Below are 12,094 nucleotides of genomic sequence, written 5' to 3'. Positions count from 1 at the left end.
ATGAAGATTTCAAGGTTTGATTGAAGATTTGAGTTGGAGTGTTGAAGATATGATCAGTAAATCTTTTAATTTATTTATTTTTTTTATAAAATTGGTCAGTCAAATATTTCTTTTAAAAGCCAAATCATTAAACAAAAACAGTACCTTATTATAGTCATCCATGTGAATGGCTTCTAGATCATTCCAAGCACTAACATGGACATGATCAGTAGTACAAGATTTCATTTGTTACTGCAGTTTATTATCGTGTTCAATGAAAAGACGACCAATAGTATCATTACCTCCAAGTGTGAATGCACCTAATTTCACTCTGCCTTAATTTATGTCAACTATCAACTATTGTAAATATACAGAGCAAGAGATGTGTGTTTTTTCTTTAGAGAAAAATGGAGAAAAGAGAATAGGAATAAGAAGCTGAAATCCAAAACCAAGTTAAAGCACAGATATCACAATTTGTCACAACATAGAGACTATAAAAGACATACATAATATTTCAATTAAACCAGTAGTTAGAGCGCGAAGAAGATTCCTTATCACTTATCAGTAGAGTTTCCCCTTTATGAGTTTAGCAGCTTGGATCTGATCTGCAAGTGACACTTTTTTCTGCATTTTCTCTCTTCTGATGAGTTCTAAATCCAATGTACTGTGATTTGCAAAATCTGAATAAATAATGTCTTCTTCTCTAGCTACTTCACTGCTGATGTTGTTACTTACGTGATTCTGAAGACAGGACAAACAAACCATCATTAATACAAAAGAGGAATAAATAAATAAATAACAAAAAACAAATTAGTTACACTACTCTCATTCTTAATTGACTCATCGATTTATAAATAGCCAATAAATGAGGAAATAGTGAATGAGATCAAAGGACATGCACGGTGATTGTAAATTTTACATGACAATCAACCACAACTTGTCAACACATCAAACATATGCATATCTTCCTTGTTCAATTTTTTATTACATGTGTTGTCAATATATGATTGGTTGTCGGTGTAAAATAATTTTACACTAATATTGCATAGTCTTTAATCTCATAATGAATGGCTACCTTAGTTAATTTAGAGCCAAGTTTGAACTCTTGAGTAACTTCCAAGGCATGACTGTCTTCTTCTGCATTTTGGTATGTTTGACTCTTTACATTCTCTCTCGCTTTACTCCTCTCCCGGAGATCTTTTTTCTTTTGAGTAAGCATTACCTTTTTTATTGCTTTTATCCGTGCTTCTTTCTCCGCTTTCACTTTTGCCATCTCTTTCGCCTTTGCCTTCTCTGTAGTACGCTGAAGCTGATTGAGGATAACCATTTCTTCTTTTATCTTTTCATAACTATCCCAATCTAGTTTTTGTTCTCCATTCCCTCCTTTCTTAGCTTCTTTTGCTATGTTTTCCTTCCACGACTGAATAAATTTCTTTGCTCCAGCAATTGCCATCCGCTTTTGTTTTTCCTTTTCTTCTGTCTGCAGAATTCCGTCAACCTCGAGTTGTTCTTTTATCTCATCATAGCTGTCCCAATCTAGCTCATTCTCACCACTCCCTCCTTTCTTGGCAGCATTTGCTATGCTTTGTTCCCATAAGAGGAAAAATAGCCTCCCCACCTGCTTTGACTTCAGCCGCTCTTGCCATACCCGTCTTAACGAATTACTTATCTTTGCCTTGATTTGATCACTGCAGGAAGGTTCATAAAAGATTGTTGAATGAATTGACATTGGCTACATTCATTTGATATCCACACGAAAAGATCAAGACAGCCTAAAATATCAGTCCATACGTATTTCAGTCCACACAAAATAATGTATGGAACATTCCATATGTTATTTCTAAATAATGGATGGACATTGAAGATGATTCCAAGATCAAACATTCTCTCTTTCTCAATTGATCCATGATAATTTTCATACAGAAAAAATAAAACAAAATATTAAAGGACTCATGTTTACCTATGACAACGGGGATGTTCAGTCATCTTCTTCTTCACCTGAAATATTTTTGTGCATATAATAAATCATTTATAAGAGTAAATCATGATTCATGAGAAAGGAAACTACTCAGTAACAGAAAATTATTATATTACAAGACCAACTAGCATCTGAATAGTAAGGAGAAAAAATAATCTCTTTAAGTCCTAAAATAACAATTACAATAATTGCAACAATAAGGCATGTCATGTGATGTGAACACAACACAATGTCACACATACATAAAAACTGTTAAGAGTAGTGATTCAATTGACTCCAAATGACCTAACAGAACACTCCAACCAAAGACTCTTACTTGACTTCACCTTGGGGTCCCTCAAAGCCTCTGATGTTCTCATCCTGATTCGCTCGCGTGTCTCTGCAATTGTGTTCATTATCACTTCCACAAAATTATCCAATAAAAAGGTATATGATCCAATCAATGTCCATTGGCTTCTTTTTATAATTTCATTTTCAATTCAACTAATAAATACAAGAGAATGTAAATCAAAATTTTGCTTGTCATTTTCTTTTACAATATTTGAAAACAAATTTACAATTTTTCATAAACAGGCTTGATTACAGTTTTAGTCCCCTATTTTTACTGATTCACAAAATTGGTTCCCTATTTTAAAAGTAAACTGTCCCTCCATCTGATTTTTTAACCAAAAGATAATGATGTGAGATACTTTAAATAACGTGACAATCATACATGTAAAATATGATTAATCCCATGAAATTAGAATAAAACTTAAAAAAAACTTAGCTATCACCTTTGAATTTTTTTAATTTTTTTAATTTAATTAATGACATAAGAATATTTAATGCATTTATAATTGTATGTCTGATCAATTAAAATATGTAAAATGCATTTAATAATATGTATTTAATCCTAAATTTTAAGTAATACTCCATCCCAAAATATAAGTAAAAATTACTAAGGAAGTACCTGTTGTGTGTTTCCTTCCCTTATTCCAAGGTACTTTTCCTTTGTTCGCAAGTCCTATTCTCATTCTTCTCATCCTCTCCTTGACAACTTTTTTGCAGGGGGAGATTATAGAGTCATAAACTCCATTCCCATTGCTGAAAACATCAGAAGAATCTTCTTTAACACAAGATTTTAACACATTGTGCTCTCCATCATCAACAACACTTATCCGAACTTCATCAATGGGGAGAACGGAACAAACCAACGTTGTTAATTTGGGGATTGCTTCCTTTGACACGTGAGAAAGCACGTGCAGTGTTGTTGGAGGGGAAAATGTACAGGCGGAATCGACCATATTGCTCAACAATTGTTGCCTTGAATAATAATTGCTGGGAAAATGAGTCAAGGGAGTGTGTGGAACAGACATTCCTCTTACACTAACAAAAAAATTCATGTGAATTGGAACATGAATGAAAGAGTTGGAGCTCAGACAGAAGCAGCCGTTGCAGATTTATTCTATCTATTTCTGGTCTGGATTATGATGTATGTAATTTATTAGATTAGATTTATATTTATTTTTTAAGAGAACACAAAGGTTTTTAAATTGGGCCAGATTATTTTTCATTGCACTTTTGTTTTAATAGGATTACTTTATGCACACAACTTCTCGCTCACACACCCTCCCTTCTTCCAAAAGTACCATTCCTTTAAGTCTCACACCAACCCCTCCATTCAAATATTTATTCTCTCTCCATATGACAAATATGAGTATCTCTTTTTTGCATATATTTGAATTCAGGTTGACCATCTTGTGAGATTTAACATTTTCTACTAAATTCAATATATGTAGGTACTTTTTCACTCATTTAATCTAATAGAAATGTACTTTTAAGGATATTCTGATAAACTTGTTAAAGAATTAAATATAAAAGTTAAATTTTAAAAGAAACCTATACAAAATTTCTCTTTTATTTTATTTTTTATTTTTTAACAAGTGCTCACTTGTTTACATCACCCTACTTTTTTTAGTTTCTTGTAGATTTTCTCCAACGAGTGTGATTCTATTTAAGATATATCAAACACTAAATGTGATAATTCAAATTTAAATTTACTATGTTATAGAAGTCTAGTTCTTTTTATTAGACTCAATTGGTTGGTGCATCACCCTAATTATAATATACCTCAGTTTTTACTTTATCTTTCTCTTCTCTAACAAAACTTTGAAGTAATTTATAAATATGGAAGTTTATTATTTTAAATAAAAAAAGGCTTAATTGCAATTTTGGTCCCCCTATTTTAACTGAATCGCGAAAGTAGTCCCCCTATTTTGTTTCTCCCCAGTTTTGGTCCCCCAAGCAGAATTTTGGTCCAAAATTTAATGAAATTTCATTTTTTTTTGCATTTATTTAAGTCACACAATGCATCAAGATCTCATTTGCAACAATTGTAACTGAAATATATGACCATAAATGGTGTAGTACGGCTTTAAAAAATAAAATTTCATCAAGTTTTGGACTAAAATTCTGTTTGGGGACCAAAACTGGGGAGAAACAAAATGGAGGGACTACTTTCGCGATTCAGCTAAAATAGGGGGACTAAAACTGCAATTAAGCCTAAAAAAACATTAATAGTCTTTTTCTTACTTTAATTTTCTCTAAAAAAATTAAATTATTTCTAAAAATGGAAAATGTAGTAATTTCAACTATCAAAATAATAATTAAAAGGTATTTCAAAAAAAACTTTTAATATATGTCAATCCCTCCTTAGTTCTCTCGAACAAATTTTAAAATACTTCCTAAACATAAAAAGTTTAGCATTTTAAATTGTCAATAAATAAATAATAAATCAATATCAATATCAATATAATTTTAAGTTAATAAACTTGAACTGTAAAATAAAAAGTTAATAAACTTGAAGATAAAAATGTTTATAATTTAAAATCACTCTTAGATAATAGATATCAATTTATATCTACATCAATATAATCATCTAAATTTTGAAATTTTTTTTATCCGAATATTCAAAAGAATGTTAAAATTTAAACTTTTTAAATTAAACTTTTAGTTTAATTAATATAATTTTTTTTCACGAAATATAGTTGATTTATAATTTCAATTTTCAAATTTGATTTGGTTATTAGTGTTAATAAACAACACTTATAACACATGACACTTTCTTGTTAATCTCTTATTTAACTAAATTTGAAACCTCTATTTAATGTAGAAAGCTTGGAGTCAAAAAAAATTAAGGAATTTATCCATCTATTTTAAAAGTCGAGAGTTTTGGTCCCTCACTTGAATTTTTGAATTAGAATATGATAATTTGATATATTTTAAATGGTATGGTATACGATTTCATAATATAGAACCATCTAGATGCATTAATTATTCATATGTCATTAACTAAATCATAAAAATCAAAATTTTCCGAAGTTGAAAATTAAATTTTTATAGGGTTTTATTTTGATTTCATGTATTGATCATTTTACATCATCATATCATATGCAATGTTATTTAAAGCATGTCACATTGTCATTTTTAGTTAAAAATCATAATGATGGACCAATTTTGTAAGATTTTAAAAGATAGGAACAAATTTTGTGAATTCGTAAAATAGAGGGGCTAAAACTATTATTAAATCAAAACAAAAGTTATTTAAAGGGACTAAAAAAAACTTTTTTTTCAATTTCCAACTTCAACCATTGAGTTCACTAGTATATCATCATTCTAAAATAATGATAATTGTATCTATCACGTTCTTTTTATCCTTTTAAATCACGTTCTTTTTATCCTTCTAAATCTCTATCTCATGGAAATACATGTCTCAAAGTTCACTCTAACACTATAATAACAAATTGGTAGTAGCTAGTGTGACACTATAATGGAGCTAATAAAACGGTTTTGGGGCAAACTCACTACAAGAATAACTTCATTTGCTAAGAACACTTTTCAGCAGCCTATAAGACCTCAAAAACGATGGCAATTATAGCCCTTGGAAATGTCAAACCAAAATTCTAGTCACCAGATATGTCCCTAGAGTTCTAGTTTGACATTTATGAGGGCAATTCGAGGGTTACTTTCGTTAGAGTTAGTGAGAACTTGCATACTGTCGGCCCCAAAGCCTTATATTTAACTATATTGTAGTATCCTATTTAGTGGGTGTGTTTGTGGTTTTGATTGAGTGTAAGCTTTTCTATGATAGACTTAATATTTTGATGTATGTCAAAACTAAGTTTTAAATAAATAGTTTTTTGTGTCTTTGTTGATTCCTCAATTCTCAATATCCACAAAAGTTCTTGAATCAGAAAAATCATATTGAAAACTTCATTTTATCGTACATAGTTTTAGATGCATTTTAAAATATATGTTTGAAATTCATGCAATGTATTAAAAAAAATTTCATATTTATGTAAATCGACTTTTAATGGTCTTGAACTCAATTCCAAATGTTTGAGCTCGGCGAATTGATTTTGTTGATGAATGAATCAACTTTCAAATCTCCCTAGAAGATTATAAGTCAAAGTATACAAAGCATCAGTTGATTCGTGCAACTTACAATTGAAATCATGGGTTCTTTAAAACTTATGAATCAATTCATGCAAGCTGTGAATCATTTCATACGACTTGTAGAGTTCAATTTTTTTAGTTATAAATTAATTATTTATGTTGCATTGTATTGTCTTTTCACAACTGAATCATGTCCCGTAAATACTGACATGGTTCTTCATTTCAAGGTTAAATTTTTTTATTTATTCTTTATCAGTCATTCATTCAAGAACACAATCAAGATTAAACACTTTTTCAAATTCATCTTCATGGTTGATTTGATGAATACAAATTAATGCATATTTCACGACTAAACATTAATGCATAAACTCATAATCATATACGTATTGGTGTTTCATTCTGGATATAATTATTGTCGCTCAGTCTACTTGAGACTTTAGTTAGACTTTAGTCACTACATCAGGTCTTGATACAACCACATTGCTTATAGATACAATTTCCTCCATGTTACTTTGAAATACAAATCATCAAGGAAAAACAATGACATTATCAATTACCTTGGATAGGCTATAGAAACAAATGAAGATTCTAATTTTCAACAATAACATATAAAACATACTCCAATTAAATTCTTTTCTAGAGCTTAATTGTAAAAATTCTTAGAAGTTTTAGATAGAGTCTTTTTTTGTGAAGATGACCTCACATTGAATTTTTGAACTTTCGATTGCAATAGTTATTATTTGCCAAGTGAAGACAAATATTCCTTAACAAACACATATTGTTTCTTTGTTAATACGTTGGGTACTATAGATTAAGTGACAGCCATGAGATACTCTCCAAGTCTGTATTACGTGTTTGAATACAATACATAGTTGTCAAGTTGATAACATACCAAGATAAATCGCTATGTGCATTTGTTCATATCTTTTACCTTCTTATCTCTTACTGTTTTTAAATCTAACACGTAACTTGTACGGATTAACCACTTAAATGTTGTTGATTATTTTCTAAGAAATCTTTTGAGCAATATAAATTTAACCACTTCATCATTCAAGATTTTGGAAATTATTTTTGAAGGGAAATATTTAAACTACATTGTTAACTCCTTTCTTGTGCTTATTTCTCTCACTTTCAAAGAAGTCTATATAACATTTTTAAGGATTGTGTTTGGGAAAAACCTAGTAGGTTCATGTCTCTTTTGGGGTCGACACATAGAACATAATTATTGGTTTAATACAATGGACAAAATAATAAATTTTACATGCTTCTTTCATGTTCTATAAATTACAGCTATAGTTATTTTAAACATTATATGGAATAGAAATCTCAGTTGTTTCGAAGACAAGAAAATAGTTGTGCAGATCTCAATCCCGAAAGCTAATTCTCACCTTCACTAATAACAAAAAAAAAAAAACAATGCCGAGCTCTCCAATCAATATGCATGAAACCTTTGATGGTGCTAGGAGATTCTCTTTGAGTATTTGATGGACTCCTCTAAATCTTGAAATGTTCATGATGAACATTGATGGTGCGATGGATGATTATCATTATTAGGGGGATTTGGTGTGTGGTGTGTGACCCCAAGGAATTCATATAATCGTTTAAGAAAAGAAACATGGAGGAGTCGACAACATCAGCCTAAAACCGGTGGAACTAGTAAAAATCGGTGACTTTACCACTTGAACCAGTTATGTCAAAATTGGTCATTTCATACGATAGCTAGAAGATGATGAAAACTAGAGTGTAGAAATAAGTAGAAGAAGATTAAAACACATGAATGAGTGGAAAAATATCATATATGGGCAATGAGTTGAAAAGAAGAAAAAAAAGACAACAAGTTGATAATGTGACGGTGGCAACTATATCTATTGCAAGTAGAAGAAGTGATTTATATTATATGTTTTCTTCGCGTAGTTAGACTACATGGACATTTTATATATGACTCAATGTTAAAAGTTTTTCCACCTGGCATATTAACGTGGACTAGCCCAATAAGTGATTTATATTTTAAGTGATCTTCTTTCATTATAAGATTCACATAGACATTTTATATATTGTCAATGTTAATGTTTTCTCACCTTGCATTTATCTATGCATTACTTTTATTTATTATTTTTAATATATTTTAATAAATATTAAATATATTATTTAACTATCAATGGTTCAATGATTCAACCACTATTGAACCATTAAATTTTAAATTAGTATTGACGTCAGTTCAATGACCAGTCCAATTTTCAAAATATTAATAAATTTCATAAGAGGCATTTATCATTCTACCACTAAAAAACAAATTAAATACCAAACTACCACTACTATTTTTATTAATTACCATTCTTTGTATGTATAGATAAAAAATAACAAACCTATTTCTCAACATGTAAATTTTTTTTTTGAAGAAGAAGAAGAGTTAGGAAATCGGTATAAGAGAAACCGATTTCTCACTTGTGTTGAAATTGATTTTTCTTTTATGTATTGGATATCGGTACAAGAGAAATTGATTTCTTATTTAGGTCGACATGTATTGAAAAATTAGAATATGATTAGTTGGAGAATACTAAATGAGTACAAGTTATTAATATAATGAACAATCAACTCATGCATACCAAGATTTGCATCAGATAAATTATTCATAAAATTTCGTCACTAGAATGTAGAGATTGCTGATGGTCATATTGTTGGATTGACGTAAATTGAAATGATTGTCTAGTAAGTTCAAATTGTTGTTGTGTTTGGGGTGAAAAAAAAAATGAATGGCAGTGCAGTTGTGGCACTTCATATTCAATAGTAATTGTGGGAGTTGGTGGGTGAGGTCTATTACGCATTTGTTGTTGGGATTGTTGGGTCGGTCTATTGAGACCAATGTTTGGCTATTCTACAACACCACATTGTAGGTCTTGCAGTAGTTGCATAATTAATAGGTAAAGATTGGAGTTATATCTAAGCCACAATATTAAAGTACCAAGATTATATCACAAGAAAAAAGGAGTTTGAATTGTGAACTTTTTAAATTTTCAATACTTGCACTTAATTTTAGTTAACACAAGAACAATCTTTGTTGAAATCAAGTTAGCAACCAGAACATTCTAGATGTGTTAGTTTAAAGGTTTAAATATATTTTTGTTCCTTACAAATATGTTTCGTTTTGATTTTAGTCCCTGTAATTTTTTTTTTATTTACTTGCAAATTCTAACAAGTTTTAAAAAAGTCATTTATGAATCTTTTTTAGTAAAAAAATTGTGTCATGACTAATTTTGGATGAATTGGCACCTAGCGAATGTGTAATTGTTGTTGACTAGGCATATTTAATATTTAAAATTAAAATTCATTTTATTAACTCATTTAATCATTTAGTTAAAAACTTAAAACTAATTAATTAATTAACCAATTAAATAATAAAAACTTAATAATCTTTATCTTCAACTCCAAATTTTTTTAGTAAAAGCTCAATGATGTTCCTTTTCAACCTTAGTTTCTTCATTTTCAAATTGTAAATTCTCAAATCTAAATCTAAACCATCAAAATTATAATCTCTCATTTTTCTTGCACTACACCTAAGTAGCTGGTGGAGAGAATGAAGATGTGCATTGAAAGATGTTAAAGATATTTTGATGTTGAAGAAACAACATAAGAACACTTGAAGTTCATCGATAATAATCCTGATAATTTTGAAGAAGATGGTGGTTGTGCGATGGAATGAGACTAGTTGAACTTATGATTTCTTGTGCTGAAGTTGTAGCATGTCGTGACAAATCACATGCTTTAATCTTATTATCTGAACTTAAGTCAAATGCTTTGGTTTTTGGATCATCGTTCCAAAGAGTTGCTTCTTGTTTTGTTCAAGGGTTAACAGAGAGATTAACAATGATTCAACCAATTGGGTCAGTTACAAAATCCATGGTGAACATAATGGATGCAGCATCAGAAGAAATGGAAGAAGCATTCAAATTGGTTTATGAGATTTGTCCACATATTCAATTTGGACACTTTGTTGCTAATTCCATAATATTGGAAGCCTTTGAGGGTGAGAATTTTGTTCATGTTGCTGAATATATAATATTATAGGTGCTTATGACAAAGATTATAGGTGTAGTGCAAATTAAATGAGAGATTAGAATTTTTAGGGTTTGAATTTAGATTTGAGAATTTATTTGAAGATGAAGAAATTATGGTTGAAGATAAATATTATTGAGTTTTTATTAAAAAATTTGGAGTTGAAGATGAAGATTATTGAGTTTTTATTATTTAATTAATTTATTAACTAATTAATTAGTTTTAAGATTTTAACTAAATGATTAAATGAGTTAATAAAATGAATTTTAATTACATGGTCACCACGTGTTACTTCATCCAAAATTAGTCATGTCACCATTTTTTTACTGAAAAAGATTTATAAAAGACTTTTTTAAAACTTGTTAGAATTTGCAAGGGTATAAATATAATAAAAATAAAAATAAAGTAGAGGGACTAAAATCAAAACGAAGCATATTTGCAAGGACCAAAAACATATTTAAACATAGTTTAAATAAGATAATTCAATTTATAAGCAAATGAAATGTGATTAGAGAGTGTAAGATAAATATAGAGAAGCGATAAAAAGATCACACAAAAATGTATCATAGTTCATCCAAGGTGGGATACGTTCATTGCTCACTATCTGTGAGATTTTCCATTAATGTGCTCAACACCAGACCATTATGCTTTGCACTATCTTTTTTATCACACCTTGATCAATTATAAAATTCACCTCTCAACCTTGAAAACAATTTGTACAACTACCTTTAAGTCCATAAAGGATTTTTACAAGTACATTTCAAAAACAAAAAGAATTTTGACAACACACTCAATCTAACCTAAGAGATAAACTTAAGTTACAAAATGTTGTGTATGATAAAGAATGTTTGGGATATAAGGTTTTTCAATTCTTGTTTGAGACTAATAAAAACAAAAACTCATTAGACACACTTACCAAGTATCAGATGTGATTTGATCATATTAAACACATGTTTGCATTACTATTATGAATGTTATTGATCAATCTAGAACATTCTTGTCTTGAATCTAAAGGTAACATGAGTGAGTGTGAGAATGACCTACATGCATAGCTTTTTGCAGTAATAGTGCTAGTACAATGTACTATTATCCTTTTGTCCTTGTTTACTACTCATCAATCTTGAGATCAATCTGAAGGTTATTTTAACCAATTGGGCCTTCAATGCACTACAAGAAAAGAAGGAATTTGTGAGGGCCAAAAGCCCTCACAAAGGGCAAGTAACAGCCACAAAGGGGCTATTTGTGGCGGCCTTAGGCAGCCACAAATAAGCTGGTCACAAACTTTTGTGAGGGCTTTTGCAGGCAAAAAGTTTGTAAAACACGTTGCCATTTGTGAGGGCCTTTGCAGCCACAAAAGGCTGCCTTTGTGAGGGCCTTTGCAGCCACAAAAACCTGCATTTGTGAGGGCACAGAAATATTTTGTGAGGGCTTAGGCCGCCACAAAATATTACGTATATTAAGAAATTAATTTTTTTAAATTCAAAATTAATACTGTATTATAATATTATATATAATAAATTAATATAAATATAAATTTAAAATTTAAATTAAAATTATAATTAAATTAAAATTAAAATTAAATTTAAAATATAATATCATTATAAATTAAATTTAATATATAATAAACTAATCTGAATATAATTAAAAATT

General features: G+C 29.5%; 1 protein-coding gene across 1 annotated transcript; it reads right to left on the bottom strand.

The window, feature by feature from the left end:
• Nucleotides 1-387: 387 nt before the first annotated feature.
• LOC101513473 (uncharacterized) lies at nucleotides 388-3,431 on the bottom strand. The gene is made up of 5 exons (XM_004516017.4): nucleotides 2,907-3,431; nucleotides 2,284-2,336; nucleotides 1,940-1,977; nucleotides 1,055-1,667; nucleotides 388-720 (listed from the first exon to the last, which is right to left on the bottom strand). Exons 1-5 carry the CDS (start codon nucleotides 3,337-3,339, stop codon nucleotides 541-543), a joined length of 1,317 nt encoding a protein of 438 aa, XP_004516074.1. The 5' UTR covers nucleotides 3,340-3,431; the 3' UTR covers nucleotides 388-540.
• Nucleotides 3,432-12,094: the final 8,663 nt, after the last annotated feature.

The sequence above is a fragment of the Cicer arietinum genome, chromosome 7 (assembly GCF_000331145.2).
Source record: "Cicer arietinum cultivar CDC Frontier isolate Library 1 chromosome 7, Cicar.CDCFrontier_v2.0, whole genome shotgun sequence".
In the NCBI taxonomy this organism is placed as follows: domain Eukaryota; kingdom Viridiplantae; phylum Streptophyta; class Magnoliopsida; order Fabales; family Fabaceae; genus Cicer; species Cicer arietinum.
The sequence above is the reverse complement of the archived record's forward strand: the minus strand, read 5'-3'. Positions and strand labels throughout refer to the sequence as shown.